Genomic DNA, 26340 nt, shown 5'->3' with positions numbered 1-26340 from the left:
ACAATGAAGGTCTACATTACTGGGTGGTCTATGATACAAAGAATTAAGGCCAATATTCCTGGTGGTCTAGGACAGGGAAAGGGGCACTGTCGAAATCCCTGGTATTCTAGAGTATAGACAGTGTTAATTTTTGCCTCCCTGGTTGTCTGGGAGCAGTGAAGAGGTTAATGTTTTAATCACTAGAATGAGAAATTTACCCAACAATCAAATTTGCCTCCAAATCTCCAATCTACGACACTGTGGGTTGCGGTACGTACCGTGACATCTTCAGAATGACTGGACTTGGACTTGATACTGGTGTTGTCTTCGAGATCGTTCTCCACGGACGAGAGTCTACTGGGGGGCTCTGTTTCTTGGTAGCCCACATTGATTATTCCCTTATGACTCTGTTGTCCATTTTTATCCCTGGAGATTTGGGGTTCTTCTCCATTCAAAAGGTCCTGCTCTGTCCCTTCATGTGAAGGAGAGGAGACCTGGTCGGTGGAAGGTCCTGGAGAAGAAGGCTGTGTATCTATACAATAAGTCTGGGTGTCCATAGGTGGAGAACAATGGGATTTCAGAGGCGTTGGTCCTTTTGGACCATGAGTGGGCAATCTTTGAGGTGATGGACCTCTTGGGCTATGAATGGGCGATCTTTGAGGTGATGGACCTCTTGGGCTATGAATGGGCGATCTTTGAGGTGATGGACCTCTTGGACCATGAATGGGTGATCTTGGAGTTGGAAGTTCTTGTGGTTTTGTAGGAAGGAACTGAGTCTCAATCTTATTCCCAGAAGATGGTAGTGCATCGGTTTGGTTATATTCCTCCTGGTCGGGATCTATTACACCGTTGTGTTTTGGCTTTGGCTCTTCCATATCGACTTCTACACTTACAGACTGTTTTAGGAGAAGGGGGTGCTCTGTAAATGGCCTCGGTTGGAGAATGACTTTAGTTACAGTCCTGTGGGTCGGTCCATTATTCTGTTCTGGGCTTTCTTTTCTGGTCTCACCTGGGCTGGAAAACACAACAATATTTCATACTGGTTACGCTTTATTGATAACATAGGATTCAAAACAATAGGTGATGTCACAGCTCACCTCCTCCTCCTGTACAATGACTGATAACACCTCTATATAGTGTAGATAACACAGGATCCACCATTCACAATAGGTGATGTCACAGCTCACCTCCTCCTCCTGTACAGTGACTGATAACACCTCTATATACAGTAGATAACACAGGATCCACCATTCATAATAGGTGATGTCACAGCTCACCTCCTCCTGTACAATGACTGATAACACCTCTATATAGTGTAGATAACACAGGATCCACCATTCACAATAGGTGATGTCACAGCTCACCTCCTCCTCCTGTACAATGACTGATAACACCTCTGTATACAGTAGATAACACAGGATCCACCATCCACAATAGGTGATATCACAGCTCACCTCCTCCTCCTGTACAATGACTGATAACACCTCTATATACATTAGATAACACAGGATCCACCATTCACAATAGGTGATGTCACAGCTCACCTCCTCCTCCTCCTGTACAATGACAGATAACACCTCTATATACAGTAGATAACACAGGATCCACCATTCACAATAGGCGATGTCATAGCTCTTCCTCTCTTCAGAATTAAATTTGCACACACTCATTAGATGCTTCATGTAGGGGAGGAGTCTGATAATTGCTGCTAATGTACATGTGCAGTGTAAAAAAAACTACAGTGACAAGTATGAAACCTACAAGATTTCTATTTTTTATTTTAAATACAGATCAGGATATGGGATAAACACAGCTAAAAATGTGAAGAAAAAAACAAAAAAAACTTAAATGATGACTCCGTCCTTTGCAAGGAGCCGTACGCAGTAAAACTAAGTGAAATGAACTTACAGATTCTCCCAACTCTTCTCTGACAGGTAATGGCCACAGAGAAAGATTGGGAATAACCCTTCATTCCTTGGGGACATAAGCTGCCGCCAGCGCTATCTGGCAGTGACCAACTCCACTTTTCCATTGAAAACACATGCACGCTCAGCTTGAGAGAGCATGCATGTTTTCAATTGGAAAAAAGGGAATAAGTTGCCACTTAAGAACAAATAGTCGGGATGCTTGTGATGGGCGTGGACCACCTTCGATTAAATTTTTTTTTTTTACAAACCTTTCTTTGATGATCTCTGCCCTTAAAGGGTCATAGGTTTCTAGAAACAGCGCCACACCTGTCTATAGGCGGCCTCTGGTAGTGCAAGTCAGCTCCTTTTATTGCAATGGATATGCGCTGCAGTACCAGCTTCAGCCTTTAGACCGGGGTGGCGCTGTTGGAAGAAAATCATGTTTTTTCCAAACTCAGACAACCTTTGTGGATAATATGGGACCTGGCGATTTATTGGAAGTATAAGCTCGAGCTTAAGACCCCCTTATATACTCAAGACCCCCATAAAACACAGGGTATACTACGGCGGATTGCTTTTATGGATACAGAACACACGCTGCCATGTCCTTTGGCACGGAGCCGCACGTCCACGTGTGTTCTACAGTAATTCATCACACCCTGACACACAGGAATAGGATTTCTGCAAAGGAAACGGTCTGGATCCAGGTGCTAAGACACCACTAAAAGGGAAAGGCCTCAGAGGAAGACACAGGCTCTTCCTCAGCCCCACCTAGAGGTCAGCACATGTAGGGAGGAAGGGACTCGCTGAGAACAAGGATATGCACCGAGCAGCCGGCCAACGGATGAGGACAACCTATCCCATAGCCATAGGTTATGAGTGTTACATAAGTAGCAGGGCAAGATTTAAAGGGATGGTACAGACTATCTTCTTGAGATAAAGACATTAAAGAGATAGAATTGCTGATTCAGAAAAGGAGCCTTGTGATCCAGAACGATGGGTTATTCCGGAGTTATTAGGGTCCAAAGATTTATATCTGGATTGAATGATCCGTTATAGTTGGTGGCGCTGTTGCATTGGTGTCTATGGAACGATTTGTGGCCAAAAGGGGTATTGCAGGTGATCAACTCCTCCCCTTGAAAAAAAATTTAAATCGCAATTTAATGGGAATCAGAAAATGAACTATTGTTTAAATATGGTTTTTGTGTTATGTGTCTTTTTTCAAAAATGTTGCTATTTTTTTCCAATCGTGATTTTTATTTAAAAAAAAAAGAAAAAAGTAATCTTGCAATTTTCACACTAAACTCATATTTGCTGTTCTTTCAGGAACAGTTTTCAGCAGTCTCATTATCATCAGAGGCAGGATTATAATGGTAACGGCTCACAAAGGATCACCAATCACAAATGTCACAGCTCCTCCTTCCTTCACAGTATTTGTGCACACGCTCATTAGATGCTTCAATACGAAAGATAGGGGCGGAGTCTGTTAATTGCTGCTAATGTACATGTGCATCCTGAAACAACAGGAAGTTGGAGTCTAAAAAAGCCCCAGTGGCCGGGGTGAGAATTGCAAGATTTAAAAATTTTCATTTTAAATAGATTATGAAACTAAAAAAGAAAAAAAAAAAAAGAAAACACAATTTATTTATAAGATACATAAAAAAAACTGATTAACTTGCACAAAAACATACTAACCTGCTGCCTTCAAATCGGCTGATGAGATCTGAGATCTTGCTTGACTTCTCCCCTTGTGGAGGTGTACCTTCATCCATCCTGGGCCGGCCCCGAGGAAAGGTCCTCCAGTTAGGGTTTTGGCTCTTGTTTGGTGATGGGGATGGTGGCAAGTCCGTAGGCTTTGGAGGTACTGTCACAAATAGAGATAAAAGTCAGAAGGAGCCACCCAGGGAGGTAAAAATGGCAGAAGTAAAATGATGGCTGCTGGAACCTACCACTAGGGGGGGCTCACTGCAGACACATACATTGCCAGTTTCATCTGTGTCCAGAGAGCTCCCCCTGGTGGTGGCTGCTGGTAGCCAAAGACTCATTTCAGAAAACATGTAAAGACACAAGTCTTCAAAAGGAAATAGGGGGTATTTTACTAAAAAAAAAAAAAATAAAGATTTAAGTAGAAAAGTTGCTTCATGTTTTAAATATTTTTTGGTTGCATTGAAACAATGGATGGAGATAGTGTGTGTGTGTGTGTGTGTGTATATATATATATATATATATATATATATATATATATATATATATATATATACACACACACACTATGTCTCCATCTATTTTATTATGCGAATGAACCCCATAAAACTCCTGGCGTTGTCTCGTTACAATCAGGGATTGGTTTCCTTTCTTCGTAGGCGCCTGACGACACGTTTATTATATATCTCGATCAAAATCTTTTCCTTTCACCCGACCGTAACATAAGAGGCAATAAAAGGAGGCCGCTGCACCAGCAGTTTCTACAGACCTCAGTAAAAGGCCAGCGAGAGGAAATGGCGCCCCTCCCAGAGGCGGCTATGAATAATGTTTTAAAAATATTTCTCTGTGGTGACGTAGTAAGAAAAGGTGTTAAGATAACGGTCCGTGATCCGTGACTTTGAGAGTTACATAACTTTACACACATCGTTGGATCAAATCAGTGCGACCAGATTTTGTCGAACTGTACACGTGACTAATACCACCATTTTGTACACAATTCTTCTATGCTATAAACATAACCAATGCTACCAGACAGTACACATCTATAATAAATCTGTGTTATAAACATAATAACACCATATAGTATCCATAATGCTATATACATGCAAAACAGTACACATAAGTAATGCTTCCATACCATAATCGCAACAAATACCACCAAACAGCACACACAAATAATGGTTCTATTCTATAAACATAATACCACCACATAGTAGACATAAATAATGCTACAATGCTATTTACATGGCATGCCACCAAACAGTACATTATAATAATGCTTCCATTGTGTGATCATAAATAATGTCACTAAATACTACACATAAATAATGCTTCCATACTATAATCACAACAAATGCCACCAAACAGCAGACATAAATAATGGTTCTATACCACAAACATAATACTACCGCATAGTACACATAAATAGTGCTACAGTGCTATTTACACTACATGCCACCGAAAAGTACACAATAATAATGCTTCCATTGTATGACCATAACTAATGCCGCTAAATAGTACACAAATAATGCTTCCATACCATAAATCACAACAAATGCAACCAAACCGTACATATAAATAATGTTTCGATGCTATAAACCAAATAGTACACATAAATAATTGTTCTGTATTATAAACATACCGTAATACTACCACATAGCATACAGAAGTAATGATACAATGCTATTTACATTATATGCCACCAAACAGTACACAGAAATAGTGGTTTTATACCATAAACATAATACTACCACATAGTACACAAGTAATGCTTCTATAGCATAATGATAACTAATGAAACCAAACAGTACACACAAATAATGCTTCGATGCTATAAACCTAATAGGACACACAAATAATGCTACAATGCCATTTACATGATGTACCACCAAACAGTACACAATAATAATGCTTCCATAGTATGAACATAACTAATGCCACCAAACCGTACGCATAAATAATGCTTCCATACTATACACATAAATGGTTAATACATACGTTAGTTTAGCGCTTGTACCATTTCCATTCTGACTCCTGCACTTTCACAGATAAGGAAGCTGGTACAGAGGGGCACAGACCACATTCCTAGAGAGTTCTGTGTCCATGGGGCTGTATTACGCTCCAGGGCGGTATAAAGGTAAGCTAGCCATACACATTAATGTCGGCTGAACCCAGTGATATCGACAGATTCGGCCGACGGTCTAATCTAAGCGGGGGCGCCGGCCGACTGATCATCAGGAAATATGTCGATCAGATACGGCTGATTTCGGACCGCCGATCGCATTGTTCTCTTGGAGATAAACCGCCGGCGTCAATCAGCGGCATTCCCATACAGAACACAGGAACACTTGGCCCATCGAGCGCTCCTGTGTATGGGGGAGTCCGATGAGATGGCAATGTGTCTGTCCAGCTTTAGGGTTAGATGAAGAACAGATGAGCCGAGATGAATCTGCATGATGAAAGAGGAAGACTGTGCAGATATGGGGGCACAGTATAATGGATGCTTATTGTTATTGTCCTGTATGTACCGCTTATTATTACATATGTGAATCCATTCTAAAACCAATGCTACCAAATAGTGCACAAAACTAATGCCAGACAGTACACAGAAACTGCGCTACCATTATAAAAATATAATTCATGCTACCAAACAGAACACATAAATAATGCTGACATTCTCCACACATAACTAATGCCGACATACTATACACATACTGTAACCAATGCCGATATACTACACACAACTAATGCCAACATACTACACAAATAACTAATGCCGACATACTACACACATATGGTAACTAATGGCGACATACTACACACATAATAACTAATGGTGACACACTACACACATAACTAATGCCAACATACTACACACATACGGTAGCTAATGGTGACATACTACACATATAACTAATGGCGACATACTACACACATAACTAATGCCGACATACTACACACATACGGTAACTAATGGCGACATACTACACATATAACTAATGCCGACATACTACACACATACGGTAACTAATGGCGACATACTACACATATAACTAATGCCGACATACTACACACATACGGTAACTAATGGCGACATACTACACATATAACTAATGGCGACATACTACACACATAACTAATGCCGACATACTACACACATACGGTAACTAATGGCGACATACTACACATATAACTAATGCCGACATACTACACACATACGGTAACTAATGGCGACATACTACACATATAACTAATGCCGACATACTACACACATACGGTAACTAATGGCGACATACTATACACATAACTAATGCTGACATACTATACACATACTGTAACTAATGCCGACATACTACACACATAACTAATGCCGATATACTACACACATACGGTAACTAATGCCAACATAGTACCCACATAACTAATGTCGACATACAACACACATAACTAATGCTGACATACTACACACATATGGCAACTAATGCCGACATACTACACACAAACGGTAACTAATGGTGACATACTACACACATAGCTAATGCAGTCATACTACACACATAACTAATGCCGATATACTACACACATACGGTAACTAATGCCAACATACTACCCACATAACTAATGTCGACATACAACACACATAACTAATGCTGACATACTACACACACAACTAATGTCAACACACTACACACAAACGGTAACTAATGGTGACATACTACACACATAGCTAATGCAGTCATACTACACACAACTAATGCCAACATACTATACACATACTGTAATTAATGTTGAAATACTACACACATAATTAATGCCGGCATACTATACACAAAATACTGAAATATTGTAGAAAACTAATTCCTCCATAGAGTATAAACAATTCTGTCATACAATATACAACTAATGCCACATTACAGTGTAAATAAAATATTCTGCACCAATACACGAATAACTAATGCCAGTATACCGTGCACACAAATAATACTGTAATGATATACCGATACACAACTAATGTCATCATATAGTATGCATAAACAATACTGTCATACTATAGACATAACTGATACCAATACATAATATACATAAAGAACATGGTCATACTATGCACATAACTAGTACCATCATCCATTGGAAATAGATATTGAAGTCATGTTACACAATTAATGCAATAAACAATACACAATGTATATGCAACAAATGCCACCAGATACTAATGGAGCCATGATATATATATAACTAGTGCCACCATATAGTGTACATAAATAAATCTGCTATACTTTAAAACTAACGTCTACTTTACAGTTTTTACATGAGTGTATAGACGCCTGTGTATAACCATAACTAATGCCTCCAAACAGTACACATAAATAATACTTCTGTGCATAGTATAAACTACACTGTAGCAGTGGAAGCCTTTACGGTATTATTTATAGTCAAGTGTGTAAACCTCTGTATGAAATTGGAATGATCACATTTTTTACTTTCTACCTAGAAAGATAAGGAGATCGCTACCCACCCAAACACAGGGAAAGGAACACTGCAGACGCTCATGACTGCCGGGGGACAGAGGATGCCTCCCTGTGTCCACATTTATTGCTATAACTGGCTACTGCTTCACAGAGATTTCAATCTGTCCATGTTCTGATGACAGCACATAGGTCAAACCTGTCCCTGCCTCCACCCTGCTGAGTCAGAGCCATCCTGCTATAAGGTGGGGCACACGGGTGCTAGTGTGTATGTGTGCCAAACATCAGAAAGGCTGCGTGTGCAGTGTAAGGTCACAAGATAATTCCGACGAATGACAAAGTTCTCTGCTCTGCATATCCTGTATATACACAAGATAAGGGGAATGCAAAAATATTCCCTCCTCCTTGACTCCAAAATCAACTCTGATCCAATCCGAACTGCATTTACAGGTGACCAGTCACAATAATTATTTTTACCTGGTGTGAAAGCCGCTGTTCTCCTGAGTCCGGCGATATCTTTCTTTCATTCCTGCGCCTTTCCGTTCCCGAGATACGGCCCCTTATTCTCTGTATGTAGATTTATTTAGTTTAGACAAGTGGGCGTCCTTTTAAGGACCACACCTTGTTGGCTAAAATGCCTTAATATATATACAGGAAAGAAGAGACCATATCTCAGGAACGGAGAGGCGCAGGAACAAACAAAAAACATCGCCGGATTCAGGAGAACAGCAACATTTACACCAGGTAGAAACAAATTATATGTAAGCAGTCCCCTTTAAATGCAATTCAGAGTTGATATTTGAGTCACAATTGTTTTTACCTGGTGTAAATCTCGCTGTTCTCCTGAATCCGGCGAGGTCTTTCTTTTGTTCCTGCGCCTCTCCGTTCCTGAGATACGGCCTCTTCTTTCCTGCATGTAAATTTACTAATTTTAGACAAGTGGGCGTCTTCTTAAAGACCACACCTAGTTGGCTAAAAAGCTTACATTTCTACACAGGAAAGAGGAGGCCGTATCTCAGGAACGGAGAGGCGTAGGAACAAACGAAAAACATTGCCGGATTCAGGAGAACAGCGGCATTTACGCCTGATCTGAAAATTACGTATTTATGGCAAATAAATAAATTACACTTCAGATAAATTGTGAAGGTATTATAAAGGCATTTTCTATGGGTCCCTAAAGAGAGAGGTCATAATTAAAAGGGTATGAAAAAGAAAATTGCTAGGTCACAAACCAACCACTACAGATCCAATAATTGGTGAGGTCCAGGGTCTTTTTGTGCCCCTAACAAGATGCAAAAACAAAATACCCATAGAAGAGGGCTGCGGAGCAACCATTACTTACATGTCGGCTTAGGACTTCTGCCTACGTTTCTGGCGAAATCCAGACCTTTTACACCCAGAATGTAATCATTTTGTTTATGACTTCCATCCTTCTCAACAAGTTGGTCCGTGCTGGTGGAGATCGGCTTCCAGCTGGGTAGGATGCGGGGACAGTGCACGCTGTTGCCTGCAAAACAATCAGTTTAAAGGATGAGCTCACAACTGAAGAAGAGATGATCATTAAGAATCTCAGAGCAAAATGGAAATATGTCTCTTCAGAGAGGAAGACGAAGATAAAAAAAAAATCAGAATCTCAGTTTGCAGACACGTGTTTCGGGAGGGTTTCCACTCATCAGTGCTTAGTATGAGATCTGATTTGGCTTTATGAGAGGCCTTTGAGAGGGGTTTAAGGGGTAACGTTTCTCCTTGTAGCGAGTGACATGCCAGGTTAAGGAGAATTCTGGGCCGTGCCATGCGCCTCTGGGAAATTAAATATTCAAATTGTCTATTCAGAGAGGAAGGCGGCTCGAACTCCAATGCCACCTATTGGAAGTATCATTCCTAAAAGTCAATATTGACCCTTTCGACATAAGTTAAAATAAAAGCCAAATCTCAATTTGTGAACACTTGTTTAAGGGTGTTGCCACTCATCAGTGCGAAGTATGAGATCTGATTTGGCTTTAGGAGTGGCCTCTGACTGGTGTTTAAGGGGTAATGTTTCTCCTTGTGGCAAGTGACATGCCAGGGTAAGGAGACTTATAGGCCATGCAAAATAGTAAACTCTGATATTACTTTTGATGCTCATGAGTTACAACAAGGCAGGAGCAAATGGTCTAAAGGACAGATCACATACTAGAACAAGTCTGTTTAGACAACAGGTACAGTCGGTTTTATAAAAGATGTAAAAATAATTCTGATCATAGCAAATACACAGCAAGATGCCAATCTTGAACATTACTATCTGTAGTCCATGCTGATGAGGTTCAACAGGAGTGAAACATTATCTATAGGGGAGATCATGTACTAGTTCAATTTCATTAAGAAAAAAAAACGGAGAGCTGATCAAAAATGTAACAAATAAAATTGCTTAGCCAACTATTAGGCTATATTCACACGTTGCGGTTTTTACCGCAGAACCGCAGCGATTTTGCCGCTGCGGGTCCGCTGCAGTTTCCATAGCGTTTCCATTTACATGGAAACCCTATGGAAACCGCAAACCGCTGTGCACATGCTGCGGGAAAAACCGTGCGGGAACGCAGCGGTTTACAACCCGCAGCATGTCACTTCTTTGTGCAGAATCGCTGCGATTCTGCACCCATAGGAATAGATTGAACCGCTTACTTCCCGCATGGGGCTGTGCCCACGTTGCGGGAAGTAAGCGGATAATGTGCGGATGGTACCCGGGGTGGAGGAGAGGAGACTCTCCTCCAGGCCCCGGGAACCATATTTGGGGTTAAAAAAAAGAATAAAAATAAAAAATCATGTTATACTCACCCTCTGAAGTCAGCGCTGCACGCGGCCGTCCGGTCAGAGTTGCTGTGCGACCAGGACCTTCGGTGACGTCGCGGTCACATGACCGTGACGTCACGAAGGGTCCTTCTCGCACAGCATCTCTGGAACCGGACCGCCGGGTGCAGCGCCGAGGGATCGGGACGTCAGAGGGTGAGTATAACCAATTTTTATTATTTTTAACATTACTATTGATGCTGCATATTGCTGCATATGCAGCATCAATAGTATAGGCGGAAACCCGCAGCGGAAACCGCGGAACAAACCGCGATAAATCTGCAGGGAGAACCGCAGTTGTTTTGCCCTGCAGATTTATCAAATCCGCTGCGGGAGAACCCGCAGGGACAGGACGCTATGTGTGAAAATAGCCTTATAGTACTTATTATTGTCCATGCTGATGAGATCTAACAAGGCTGAAACAGACTTTGTTTAGGATATATATAGTATATTATATACAATATTATATATTATTATATAGTGTATATATAATATAGTATATTATAGTACAAGTTGATTTAGAGAACAAAATAAGAATTTCTGGTGAAAAACGGAAAGCAAAAAAATTCTCTATGCAAAACTGAGAACTTCTAAAGTACTTTTTTTATAGTCAATGCTGATGAGGTTCAACAAGGCTGAAACAGACTGAAAATGATAAATCAAATCATAGTAGAAGTGTATTTAGAAAAAGAGAGATCAGATTAAAAGTGTAAGAAAAAAAATCTCGTAGCAAATACATTGCAAAATGGTAAACTACTATAGTACTTTCAAAGTGCATGCTGATGAGATTTAACAAGGGTGAAACAGACAGGTCTATAGAAGATATCATAGAACACATCTGTTTAGAAAATAGAAGAGATCTGATAAAAAAAATATATATCATAGTAAAATGGTAAACTAATACTTGTGAAGTTCGTGCTGATGAGATTCAACAAGGGTGAAACAGGCAAGTCTATAGGAGACATCATAGAACACATCTGTTTAGAAAATAGAAGAGATCTGATAAAAATATATATATATATATCATAGTAAAACGGTAAACTCCAATAATACTTGTGAAGTTCGTGCTGATGAGATTCAACAAGGGTGAAACAGGCAAGTCTATAGGAGACATCATAGAACACATCTGTTTAGAAAATAGAAGAGATCTGATAAAAAATATATATATATCATAGTAAAACAGTAAACTCCTATAATACTTGTGAAGTTTGTGCTGATGAGATTCAACAAGGGTGAAACAGGCAAGTCTATAGGAGACATCATAGAACACATCTGTTTAGAAAATAGAAGAGATCTGATAAAAAAAATATATATATCATAGTAAAATGGTAAACTCCAATAATATTTGTGAAGTTGGTGCTGATGAGATTCAATAAGGGTGAAACAGGCAAGTATTTTAGAGAAATTATAGAACACATCCGTTTAGAAAATATAAGAGACCTGATCAAAGATATATATACCGTATATAAAAACAAAATCTCATAGTAAAACGATAAACTCTTATAATACTTGTGAAGTTCATGCTGATGAGATTCAACAAGGTGAAACAGTCTGTCCATAGGGATGATTAAATCATAGCACAAGACTGTTTAGTCATTTTTGGTGACATTTTTAGGGAATGCTGGAAATTAACTAATGTTTGCCAGTGATGTACAGAGCAGAAAGGGGGCCAAATAAAAGTTCAAAAGACTGCCCCAATTAGGATGGCAGGAATTGCCTTTAGACAAAATGGGCTGGTGTTTAGTTGAACAGTGCTGCTCCTCAGGGGCGGGGCATCCTGCACAAGTTCTTGCCACCCAGGAGCAACCTGAGGCTGGGAAGCCCAGGTCCAGAATCCCATAGAATGTCTCTAATGTGTGTACGCTCTTGATGGCTGCTATTACTCACCTAGAGGTAAAAATATAGTAATAGGGATACGTCACTTCATAACTAGGCAGATGTGCCATTCACGATTCCAGGAAAGATGGGTGACAGCTATGCTTCCAGCCATATTGATCATCACCCAGTGTCGCTATCAGATCTATATTTACTGGAGAAATGTGCGTTGTCTTTTGGTTATGATTTATGTCGTCAGTCCTCTTTGTGCATCATGTCATTAGCAGAGACAGTCTGTCCCATCTCAGATAATGAGCGCTAATGTTCAGCCACACTGATTTTTTTTAACTTTTGTTTTTTTTGGCTTTTAAATCACATTTATTAATCTGTTTTCTGCAAAAAAAATCGACTTTAATTTGTCCAAAACGAGACATTGGTCTCTCCAAACGTTTGAGCGAAATTACCGAGACGTCAATGGGGGACTGCAAAAATGGGAAAACATTCGTTATGGGACATTGGCAAAGGTGCAAGTCGTCTTCTAGTCCAAGGGTGAAAAATTGAGACAAGCAAAAGAGACTCCTGCCTTGGGGTTTCCGTGGACCCAAACTCCCTAAGAAGACCTTATTGACTACCAGACCACCTATCAGGACCTTCCAGGGGGACAACACCAAAAGGTCCCAATACCCGGAGCATCGCCAAAAACCTATTACTAGAGGCACGTCCTTTTTTTCAAAAATAAAGTTGTCATCTATGGGAGAAGTGGAAAATCCTCTTGAAAATTCCCCATATTTTTCTTAAAAGGAATCTCTCACCAGGTTTTTCCGAGACCAGCAGGATATAGGGGCCGAGATCCTTATTCCGGTGATGTGTCACTTGTTGGTCTGCATGGTGTCATTTTAATACAATCATGGTTTTTCTCTGCTGGGCTCAGAATGCCGAGCTGTGTATAACCCCGCCCACACAACCGATTGGCTGCTTTCTGTGTACAGTGCTGAAGGGCGGGGTTAGACAAATCAAGTTGACTAGGGGGCACGAGACGATTAGTCCTGTAGTGATAATCTCCTGCTGATAAAACACTGATTTTGTTGAAAACAGCCTGTCAAGTGACACATCGCTGGAATCAGAGTCTCAGCCCCTATTTAATACTGCTCACAGATTAAATAGGAAAAATCTGCTGATGGATTCTCTTTAAAAGATTGGATACTGGACAAAAAACAAAAAATAAATCTGGCTTCCATTGCAAAATAACAGGGCCACGCAGTGGCAAAAACCAGTGCTGTTCAGTGTCCGAATATCGGAATAGGACACACAGTGTCTCATGAAATATTAATCGGGCTTAACTCACATGGTAACGTCAAAGACATGCAGGAAACACAACTTAAAAGGGATAACCTCATTTCCACATGAGCAGACCCTTAGCCAGCAATTTCCCATTTGTTCTATCCCCAGGAGATTGAAAAGATGCATTTTACAGTATATGGATAATGGCGGTCTCTTTGGGACAGTTAGAAATCATCCATCCCAGCTCTCTGAACCAGCCTCCTGAATTATATATCAGCTTAGATTAAGATAGAAAAATCCGCTGCATGCAAAGTTAAATAATTAATTTCCACCTACCTGCAGTCGCCACTAGAGGGAGCTCAGGAGCTCACTGCATACAGTGTTATTATTGAGTTCTATGCATAACCTGTATACGGTGAGATCTTGAGCTCCCTCTAGTGGTGGCTCTAGGGAGAACATTTCGGAATTTTACTTTGTCAATGCAGAGGATTTGGAGCTCTGTGTTAGAAAAAAAGTATCTTTATACTAGACGGACTTAGATTAAAAATTGTTTAGCGCTGAATTATGGGTTAAACATGGACATTTCCTTTAAATTGTCTTTTACAATTAAACAGATATTAATGGGTTTCTTATTTATATCTGTTTCTGGATACACTTTTTTTTTTACTGGGACTGTTGTAATTATTTACAGATCCTTGTTAATATGGGTCTGTCCTGGACGGAAAAGGTATGGGGTTTATAAAAAGTGGGCAGTCTAAGTTAATCCTTTCAGCACCATTGTTGGTAAATTTGAGCACGATTTAAAGGGACGGGGGAGAACCCACTAAATAATCAGAAATATTAACCAAAAGACTGGGAAGGTTGGACGACAATCCCTCCCCCTGTATGATATTATCGGTGGCCATAGTGGTTGTCAGAAAAAAAGGTCCATATTTACAGCAGGTATAAAAAGTTTCTTAAAGGCTACATGTCATCGGGTCAAAAGTGACTAGTTGTCAATCCTAGTTTATTCCCACTGTTCCCCTGAGTAAACCGTTTCTTATTTTTTGTGAATCCACCATACGGTTCCAGAGATATGGGCCTTTAAATTTGGTGCCAACTTTGATGGTCTTTACGAGGGGGAGTGGCTCACAGGGTAAAGACACGCCCCTTTAGAATCCTGAGAGCACCGCCCTTTTTGCTAACGCCATAAAAACAATAACTAGATAAAAAGGCTCATATCTCTGGAACCGTATGGCGGATTTACAAAAAACAAAAAGCGGAATAGTCAGGTGAACTGTGGAAATAAATCAAGACTAAAAACTGTCCACTTTTGACATGGTGACTCGTCCCCTTGAAGGACATACTAGTTATTATAATAGGCCGTACGGCAAGGATAAAGATATTTTATGGTTTAAAATGTAAAATAAATTCTAATATTTTGGACAAATTAAAATAAAAAGTTAAAAATCAGAATGAACGCGCCGACAATTACACAGCACCCCCTAGTGGACGGGGATATAAAATCATGCCTATGAATTACAAGGATCACAGTATAGGAAGTGATGGCGTATACCACAGGATATGGCGTCACTTTCTAATTTATTGGGGTCCAAAAGCCAAGACCCCGATCAGAGGGGGTGACGAATTGCCATTGTGCTTTTGGGACACCTATATCCCTGGGATGGGTGGGCACCCTAGATGTCAGAAACCACCCCACCAATAAATATGACATATCTGGCGACATGAGAATTCCTCTTTGTGGCCAGGCGTCGTTGCCATGTTCTCGCACGATGGCTACTTTAATTGTAAAAGTATATTTTTCCAGAAATGGAAATGATTATCTGAAAGAGGAACAAGACGTGTGAAAGGAGCGGTTCCCTCTTAAAGGACGATGTCCGAGGTGACTACATTACAAATGCAGAGTCTTTATAGCTCATATGTCACCAAAGATGACTAAAAAGCAGCTAAAACTTTGTCAATACCTCTAACTTAGCCCTTCCTGACACAAAGCACCAAATCCTCTGCTTTTTCTTGAAATATTTACTGAACCACATGATAAAATTCGGTATATCACCAGCCACCACTAGGGGGAGCAGAGGAGTCAACTGTATACAGATCTGTTATTAGCAGCTCTATAAATCTAGCTCCCCCTAGTGGTGTTTGTACTGAAACTGCGGAGAACCATGCAGATGCTTGTAAAGAGGAACCAACCTTTGGAAAAACCTGTGCAAAACTGTTTTTTTTTGTTTGTTTTTTTTAATTTCTTAAAGGGAACACGCTGCACACAACTAGATATACACCCATAATAGGATCAGTAATAATAGACGCCACACGCAGTAAACATAAAACCTGCCAGACATACTGGGCGCATCGAGGACGAGATGTTTACGGCCGCACCCAGATCTGGCTTGGACCAGAACCAGAAATAATCACTGTGGGTGCATCTGATTATAAAAAAAGAGACCAAACCTGCAGCTTCCTCCTTCTGCCGATTAATGGGAGTAATCTCTTTTATGTCAATTAACCTGAAAAGTTTTAAAACTTCTTGCACGCTCCTTTCCCAGTGTCTCTGGGACAAGTCCGGAGACCCTGCAGGCCATGGTAGCATGTTTAGGCCATGCAGTCTCCTCACAGTAGCTCCAGCAACATGCGGTCTGGTGTTGTCAGCTCTTAGGTCTCTCTGGAAAAATGGCAGCACCACCAGTTCTACAATGCTGGAGCTACTGTGAGGAGACTGTGTGGCCTAAACGTGCTACCATGGCCTGCAGGGTCTCCAGACTTGTCTGATTATCTGATTAGACAGTGTGTTTAGAACCTCTAAATAAATATATATATTTTTAGCTATGTAAAATTCTGGCTGTAATATATAAATAAGAAAGTAAAGACCCTCATATATAATAAATAAAATATATATAAATAAATATATTTATTTATTTATTTAACACATAACCACCTAATTTGACTGAAAACTACTTTCTTCCGCTCCTCTCTGGTCACAGATCGTTATTTATATCCATGTAATAAACTTACCTCCTTATGAGTCATTCTAAGTCACTCTTTAGTCGTGGTGCCTGGTAATGTGGGCATGAGCTCAGCTGCTAAGGACCTGTGCTATAACAAACCTGCTGACTGTTTCCAATAATGAGAAGCAGAACAGTGAGCACAGCTCTGGAGGGAGTATAATACAGGATGTAACTCAGGATCAGTAATGTAATGTATGTACACAGTGACTGCACCAGCAGAATAGTGAGTGCAGCTCTGGAGTATAATACAGGATGTAACTCAGGATCAGTAATGTAATGTATGTACACAGGGACTGCACCAGCAGAATAGTGAGTGCAGCTCTAGAGTATAATACAGGATGTAACTCAGGATCAGTAATGTAATGTATGTACACAGTGACTGCACCAGCAGAATAGTGAGTGCAGCTCTGGGGTATAATACAGGATGTAACTCAGGATCAGTAATGTAATGTATGTACACAGTGACTGCACCAGCAGAATAGTAAGTGCAGCTCTGGGGTATAATACAGGATGTAACTCAGGATCAGTAATGTAATGTATGTACACAGTGACTGCACCAGCAGAATAGTAAGTGCAGCTCTGGGGTATAATACAGGATGTAACTCAGGATCAGTAATGTAATGTATGTACACAGTGACTGCACCAGCAGAATAGTGAGTGCAGCTCTGGAGTATAATACAGGATGTAACTCAGGATCAGTAATGTAATGTATGTACACAGGGACTGCACCAGCAGAATAGTGAGTGCAGCTCTGGAGTATAATACAGGATGTAACTCAGGATCAGTAATGTAATGTATGTACACAGTGACTGCACCAGCAGAATAGTGAGTGCAGCTCTGGGGTATAATACAGGATGTAACTCAGGATCAGTAATGTAATGTATGTACACAGTGACTGCACCAGCAGAATAGTAAGTGCAGCTCTGGGGTATAATACAGGATGTAACTCAGGATCAGTAATGTAATGTATGTACACAGTGACTGCACCAGCAGAATAGTAAGTGCAGCTCTGGGGTATAATACAGGATGTAACTCAGGATCAGTAATGTAATGTATGTACACAGTGACTGCACCAGCAGAATAGTGAGTGCAGCTCTGGAGTATAATACAGGATGTAACTCAGGATCAGTAATGTAATGTATGTACACAGTGACTGCACCAGCAGAATAGTGAGTGCAGCTCTGGAGTATAATACAGGATGTAACTCAGGATCAGTAATGTAATGTATGTACACAGTGACTGCACCAGCAGAATAGTGAGTGCAGCTCTGGGGTATAATACAGGATGTAACTCAGGATCAGTAATGTAATGTATGTACACAGTGACTGCACCAGCAGAATAGTGAGTGCAGCTCTGGGGTATAATACAGGATGTAACTCAGGATCAGTAATGTAATGTATGTACACAGTGACTGCAGCAGCAGAATAGTGAGTGCAGCTCTGGAGTATAATACAGGATGTAACTCAGGATCAGTAATGTAATGTATGTACACAGTGACTGCACCAGCAGAATAGTGAGTGCAGCTCTGGGGTATAATACAGGATGTATGTACAGACTGTGAAGTAGATTATATCTATTTAAAAAAATGCTATAGTGATAAAAATAGTAATTCTCAAAAACAGGAGAACCGGTAGCATCAAATTCTAGCAAGAACCGATCACCTCACTTCCATATTACAGTTCCCTGTCTCTTCAGTTTTCCTTTATGTTCCCTTTTCTTATTTCTTCCTCTTTTCACTTAAAAAAGGTCAGTAAGTATAGTTGAAGGCTGCAGCCCCTAAATATATATATATCATTTTATATGGTATTTTAAAAATATTTTAGCACTTTGCCAAGTCAGTTGTCCCATGTCCAGTGTTTGGGGAAATTGGGCTTATCAGCGGAAATTCCCTCCTTGGGCCACCGCACAGTGTATTGGTCATGTTAGTCCCGCTCTCCACTGACTAAGGTCCTGGTATCTGGCTCTGTGATGTGATCAGAGGCCAATATCCATGGCCCGTGGTGATCTGGGTAAACAAGTCTCACTATTGGGGAGCGGGGGGATAGACGGAGCGCATGCGCGCACACACACTTAGGCCCCTTTTACACATCGGTGTTTCATGTCAGTATGCGATTTAGTTTTTGTTTGTTTGTATTTTTTTTTTTTTTTTTAAGGATCAAAAATACGGACACTGACACACCCATTGTATTCAATCGTGGTGCGCACACGTTAGGTTTTCACAAGGACCATGAGTCAGTGTGAAAAACCCGCAGTTTTTTTTTTACGTGCACCACAGACAAAATGAGTTCTGCACGCATGGACACTAATGACATCCGTGTGTCATCAGCGTGACACTTACCGGCACCTGGGAAAAAGTTGTACAGTTTGCGTTGTTCCCTGGAGCTGTGAACAGCTCTGATCATTGTCGCCTGTTCTCCCTGAGATCAGCGCTACCAGGTGACAATGATGGGAGTTTTATTCAGCACCCGCTGTGTACATCATATCGCATAATTTTGATAACCAGCAGAGGGAAAGCCCATGGCTGGAGACCGATGTTTCCAAATTGGGAAAGGGGACAATATCCCAAAAGGTTTACAGTCTATTCATAACAGCTCACAGGTGTCTGCTTAGCCTTTACTAGTTAGTTTACGGGGAACCCCAGAAAAAAATTGCATGTAGGGTCAACCTAGAAATTCTAATCTGCAAAGGCTAGACAGACAGCTGTGGGCTGATATTAACCCCTTCACGACATATGCCGTACTAGTACGGCACATGTCATGTCCTTCCCTTTAATGTGGGCTCTGGCGCTGAACACACATCTTTTCCCGGCACATGGCAGCTGTTTTGAACAGCTGACATGTGCCCTTAACAGCCACAGGTGGAATCGCGATCCACCCGCAGCTATTAACCAGTTAAATTTCGCTGTCAAGGGGCATTTAATGTGATCACGCCAGAAGTGCATCACTAATTCCACCCACCGGTGACCCCTTCACATGATTGCGGGTCACTGATTGGTCGGCATGACAACAAGAGGCTGCCAGCAGACCTCTATGGTTGTCATTGCTGGATTGCTATGAGTGCCGCCCGGTAGTTGGCGCTCATAGCAAGTGAGCATTTCTGCTACACACAGATGATCTGCTCATCGCCTGTGTGTAGTAGAGCTGATCAGTTTAATCTCAGCTTCTAGTCTCCCATCCCATGGAAACTATTGAAAAATGCAAAAAGTAAAAAAAAGAAATTTTTTTTTTTTTTATATAAAAGTTCAAATCACCCCATTTGCCCCATTCAAAATAAAACAAAAAATATATATATCTACACATATTTGGTATCGCCACGTTCAGAAACGCCTGATCTATCTAGCTACAAAAAGAATTAATCCGATCAGTAAACGGCGTAGCGAAAAAAAAAGTAAAAATGTCAGAATTACTTTTCTTAGTCACCGCAACATTGCATTAAAATGCAATTACGGGTGATTATAAGATCGCATCCACACCAGAATGGTATCATTAAAAATGTCAGCTCAGCATGAAAGAAAAAAAAAAGCCCTCACCCAGCCCCAGATCACGAAAAATTGAGACGCTACAGGTATCGGAAATTGACATTTTTTATTTTTTTTTAAAGCAAGCTTTGGATTGTTTTTTATCACTATTTAAATAAAAAACAACCTACCGTATACATGTTTGGTGTCTACAAACTCATAATGAGGTTGATGTCAGCTTTTTTATGGCAGCTGACATCAAGCCCGGGGGTTAGTAATGGAGAGGTGTCTAGAAGACTCTCCCATTACTAACCCCATAGTGATAGTGTAATAAAGACACGGCAAGAATAAAGTCCTTAAATAGAAATAAACAGTCCCCATCCTCATTTTCCAATTTATTAGTGTAAAAATAAAAAATAATTAATTAAAAACCATATTCCTGTCCGATGATAAGCCATTTGTCCCTTGCTATAATCCATCTCTGCTATATCTGGATTACATGGCCGAGCGGTGGCATGATGTGACTGTTCAGCAATTAATTCAGGAGACACTGAGCGTCACCAGGAATCACCAGAACATGTGAAGGGGGCCATTAGGGTATGGCCACAGGCGCCCAAATCTCTGGCAACTTATCTCGACAAATGGCGCACAATTATGTCTAACATAAGCATCGTCCACACTGCTGCATCACTATCTGACCGCACCCTGGGGCCACAAGCTGTGTAGAATTTTAAAAGGACTTGATAAAAAGAGGTCAATAAAAAAAAAAATATATAATTTAATTTCATAAATAAAGTCATTTTTTTTTACAAAATCCTAAAAATGTATAAAGTGAAATAAATACTGCATAATTCACATAATCTAAAAATAAAATTACTTCTGTCGTTTTTCATTTTTTTGTGAATTTTGGGGGTTTGTTTTTGTTTTTTTAATTTGGTAATTTTTGTGATTTTTTTATTTGTGTTTAGTTTGTCATTTTCAATTTGTGCGATTTTTGTGCATTTTTACATTATGTGAATGATGCAGTTTTGGGCTTTTGTTAATTTAGTAAATTTTTCTTTGTGGGAATCTTGTGAATTCTGTCTTTTTCACATCACAATATTCAAACATGATGAAAAGCGCGAAATTTAACAAAATCCTAAAAGTTCACAAGACTAAAAACAATTTACAAATCATAAATAAAAAAAAAAAAAAAGATTTACACCAGGATAAAACCCAAGCATTTTGGGGCAGGGTTATGAAAAAAGTATGGCAAAAAGACAGAAGAACATGCTGAAATGACATAATCCTTTTGACATATAAACAAATAATTTCCAGTCATTTACTCGACTATATTTATCTGAGGCTAAATATGGCACAACAGTCCCGTACCCTTCATATTTTGAGTGTGGGAATACAGTATCACATAACTGTAGGCAAAAATTTCTGATTTATTTATTTAGTACAAAGAAAAATAACTTTGCTACTCAAGAGGAAGATGTATTCAATGACAATCGTGTTCTATATTCTCCCAAAATTCCCCTAGATGTACTGTGCATGGGAAACACCGCATATGTCATATGCTCTGTAACAATACGCGGAATGAAGCAGCTCTCTCTGCCCCTCTCACAGCGCACACTCACAGCACAATCTTACTAAGCCAAATAGCTACAGCCAAGTGCTTTAAGACAATGGGTCAGGTAAAGCTCACATCTTGGCTACATTCAGTTCTCCCTCATTGCCTCCCAACTAGTCACTAAAATGGGACACAAATTGTGGCTCAAATCAGGGGGTGCCTTTCAAAATTGCCCCAAAGCGGGCCCCTTTGTGGTAGAAAACAACTTCTAAAAGAAAAACACATAAAACACAGTTGAGCAGAAAACTAAGAGTTAAAATATTTGGGGGTTTCATGGCTACAACACCGGCCCAGCAGCCAAAGAGCTCTATGGACCACTGCTACGTAGTACAGGTAATTAGGGGTCCCATTGAGCTCATTATGGTACCTCAACCATGACAAAAAAAGTCACAAAAAAATGACTTGGAGACTGGCTTGCCATAGTACTCTAGGAGTATCATACCACTGCAAATCTACCAAGACCCGGCCGTCCCTCTAAGCTTTTATCTCAAACAAGGAGAAGACTGATCAGAGATGCAGTCAAGAGGCCCATGATCACTCTGGATGAACTGCCGAGATCTACAGCTGAGGTGGGACAGTCTGTCCATAGGACAACAATCAGTCGTACACTGCACAAATCTGGCCTTTATGGAAGAGTGGCAAGAAGAAAGCCATTTCTCAAAGATATCCATAAAAAGTGTTGTTTAAAGTTTGCAACAAGCCACCTGGGAGACACCAAACATGTGGAAGAAGGTGCTCTGGTCAGATGAAACCAAAATCGAACTTTTTGGCAACAATGCCAAACGATATGTTTGGCGTAAAGGCCACACAGCTCATCACCCTGAACACACCATCCCCACTGTCAAACATGGTGGTGGCAGCATCATGGTTTGGACCTGCTTTTCTTCAGCAGGGACAGGGAAGATGGTTAAAATTGATGGGAAGATGGATGGAGCCAAATACTGGACCATTCATGAAGAAAACCTGTTGGAGTCTGCAAAAGACCCGAGACTTGGACGGAGATTTGTCTTCCAACAAGACAATGATCCCAAACATGAAACAAATCTACAATGGAATGGTTCACAAATAAACGTATCCAGGTGTTAGAATGGCCAAGTCAGAGTCCAGAGTCAGACCTCAATCCAATCGAGAATCTGTGGAAAGAGCTGAAAACTGTTCACAAACGATCTCCATCAAACCTCACTGAGCTCAAGCTGTTTGCCGGGAAGAATAGGCGAGAATTGCAGTCTCTCGATGTACAAAACTGATAGAGACAAACCCCAAGTGACTTGTAATCGCAGCAAAAGGTGGCGCAACAAAGTATTAAGTTAAAGGGGGTGAATAGTATTGCACGCCCCACTTTTCGATTTTCCACAAAAATTTTAAATAACGAATAAATTTCGTTCACCTTCACAATTGTGTTCCACTTGTTCTTGATTCTTCACCAAAAATGTACATTTGGTATCTTTACGTTTAAATCACGATATGTGGGAAAAGGTTGAAAAGTTCCAGGGAGCCAAATACTTTCGCAAGGCACTGTATCTTCCCCATCTAACCGTTTAGATCACTGTTCACCACAGCATCTAAGCGGCTAAACTGCTTGCATCAGAACTATCACAGTTGTCATGAGCCAACCTCATACAAATATAGCCCTTTTGGCATAGGACCTTCTCCAATTCACGGGCCTCATGGAAGCCAAGTGGCTCCCCAAAATTTTTAGTACACTGTTGGGAATATGGATGACAGAGGGCCACCTCTATGAATCCAGTCATACCTGGATCATCCAATTTTGAATAGACGCTGTGTAATACTCCATTACCGCCAGCAGTGGCCACTGTAGGAATAACATGAGGCCATTAGTGGCTTCTAAAGGCGGACCCTCGGACAATCAGTTGATAGATGGGTGAATCTTATATTAAAAAGGGGGTTTTCTCTTTTATTTCGTCTGGAGCTCTCGTGTTGTGACCATTGTCAGGTGGCGTCATGTCTGTGCAGATGTCTGGAAGAAAAATGGAGAATATGCGCCAGAAACTCCACCTCTATTATGTGCTAAGCACAACTGGAATTTGCTGGAAGCAAATCTGGCATATACGTGTGGCTTCATGCATGAAAAAGACCTCTTATGTTAAAAAGGGAGGCAGGATTCCCACAGGTTGCTATGGCAATAGAATTGCTTTTTTATTTTATATAGGTGCCTCCTTTTCTAGGCTGGGCCTAAGCGTTCACTGTCTTCGTCTCCAGGCACTAACTATGCTCACAGAAATCATTGGCCGGACAGGAAGTGACATACAATTCTACATGGGACAGGAAGTGGCATACGACTAGGCATGAGGCAGGAAGTGACATGTGTAGACACTGCACAGGAAATTACATACGAGTAGACATGAGACAGGAAGTGACATACGAGTAGGTACAGACAGGAAGTGACATGCTAGTAGACACTGGACAGGAAGTGACATACGAGTAGACATGGGACAGGAAGTGACATACAACTAGAGACGGGACAGGAAGTGACATGAGTAGACATGAGACAGGAAGTGACATACGAGTAGGTACAGACAGGAAGTGAAATGCTAGTAGACACTGGACAGGAAGTGACATACGAGTAGACACGGGACAGGAAGTGACATACAACTAGACATGGGACAGGAAGTGACATACGACTAGACATGGGACAGGAAGTGACATACGACTAGACATGGGACAGGAAGTGACATGAGTAGACATGGGACAGGAAGTGACATACGACTAGACATGGGACAAGAAGTGACATATGAGTAGACATGGGACAGGAAGTGACATATGACTAGACATGGGACAGGAAGTGACATACGAGCAGGTACAGACAGGAAGTGACATGCGAGTAGACACGGGACAGGAAGTGACATACCAGTATGTACGGACAGGAAGTGACATGCGAGTAGATCCTTAACTCCTCACGTCATTTCCTAGCAGGTAGCCACTGAATAGGACCAAAATCGGTTTAGTCAACCTTTAAGTCCAATATGGGGGAAATCTGATCACATCATGGAGTTGGCAGTATCTTTATTGAATCCCAAATCATGGCACATTTTAGTCAAGCTCATTATTACATTCAAATGTCCTCAGAATTACAAAAGACAATTGACAAGTAGTGGTCAGATGAGTATGATGACACCTTGTTCATCACACGGTACATTTTTTCACTGTGGGAGCACTCAGTTTATCATGGTACAGCACGTCCTTATAGGAGCACCTTATATCACATGGTACAGCCAGTCACTGCATGGGCACCTTGTTCACAACAAGATACAATATCACTATGGGGGTACCTTGTCCCTCACATGGTAGAGCCTATCACTACGGCAGAACCCTGTCCATCACAAGTTACAGCCCATCACTGTGGGGGCACCCTGTCCACCACACGGTACAGCCCATCATTTTGGGTCACCCTGTCCACCACACGGTACAGCCCATCACTATGGTGCACCCTGTCCATGACACAGTACAGCCCATCACTATAGGGACACGTTGTCCATCACACATTATGGCTTATCACTAAGGGGGCACCTTGTCCATCACACAGTACAGCCCAGCACTATGGGGGCACGCTGTCCACACATTATGGCCAATCACCAAGGGGGCACCCTGTCCACCACACGGTACAGCCCATGACTATGGGGGCAACCTGTCCACCACACAGTACAGACCATCACTATGGGGGCACCCTGTCCACCACACAGTACAGACCATCACTATGGGGGCACCCTGTCCACCACACGATAGAGACCATCACTATGGGGGCACCCTGTCCCTCACAAGGTACAGCTCATCACTATGGAAACAACCTGTCCACAACACGATAGATCCCATCACTATGGGGGAACCCTGTCCACCACACGGTACAGCCCATCACTATGTGGGCACCCTGTCCACCACACGGTACAGCCCATCACTATGTGGGCACACTGTCCACAACACGATAGATCCCATCACTATGGGGGAACCCTGTCCACCACACGGTACAGCCCATCACTATGGGGGCATCCTGTCCACCACACGGTACAGCCCATCACCATGGGGGGCACACTGTCCACCACACGGTACAGCCCATCACTATGGGGGCAACCTGTCCGCCACACAGTACAGACCATCACTATGGGGGCACCCTGTCCACCACACAGTACAGACCATCACTATGGGGGCACCCTGTCCACCACACGATAGAGACCATCACTATGGGGGCACCCTGTCCTTCACAAGGTACAGCCCATCACTATGGGGGCACACTGTCCACCACATGGTACAGCCCATCACTATGGGGGCA

General features: G+C 41.3%; 1 protein-coding gene across 3 annotated transcripts in view; it reads right to left on the bottom strand.

Annotated features, from left to right (window-relative positions):
• FGD4 (FYVE, RhoGEF and PH domain containing 4) overlaps window positions 1-26340 on the bottom strand; it is a 121680-nt gene that overhangs the window by 44777 nt on the left and 50563 nt on the right. For all 3 annotated transcript variants that reach the window (XM_069763296.1, XM_069763298.1, XM_069763297.1), the window contains exons 2-4: window positions 9399-9563; window positions 3582-3750; window positions 258-993 (exon numbers count right to left, since the gene is read on the bottom strand). In XM_069763296.1, coding sequence (XP_069619397.1) covers window positions 258-993; window positions 3582-3750; window positions 9399-9563 — 1070 coding nt within the window. The remainder of the gene's footprint in view (window positions 1-257; window positions 994-3581; window positions 3751-9398; window positions 9564-26340) is intronic.

This window comes from Ranitomeya imitator, chromosome 4, assembly GCF_032444005.1.
Source record: "Ranitomeya imitator isolate aRanImi1 chromosome 4, aRanImi1.pri, whole genome shotgun sequence".
Lineage (NCBI taxonomy): Eukaryota > Metazoa > Chordata > Amphibia > Anura > Dendrobatidae > Ranitomeya > Ranitomeya imitator.
This window is presented reverse-complemented; position numbering and strand designations above follow the sequence as displayed.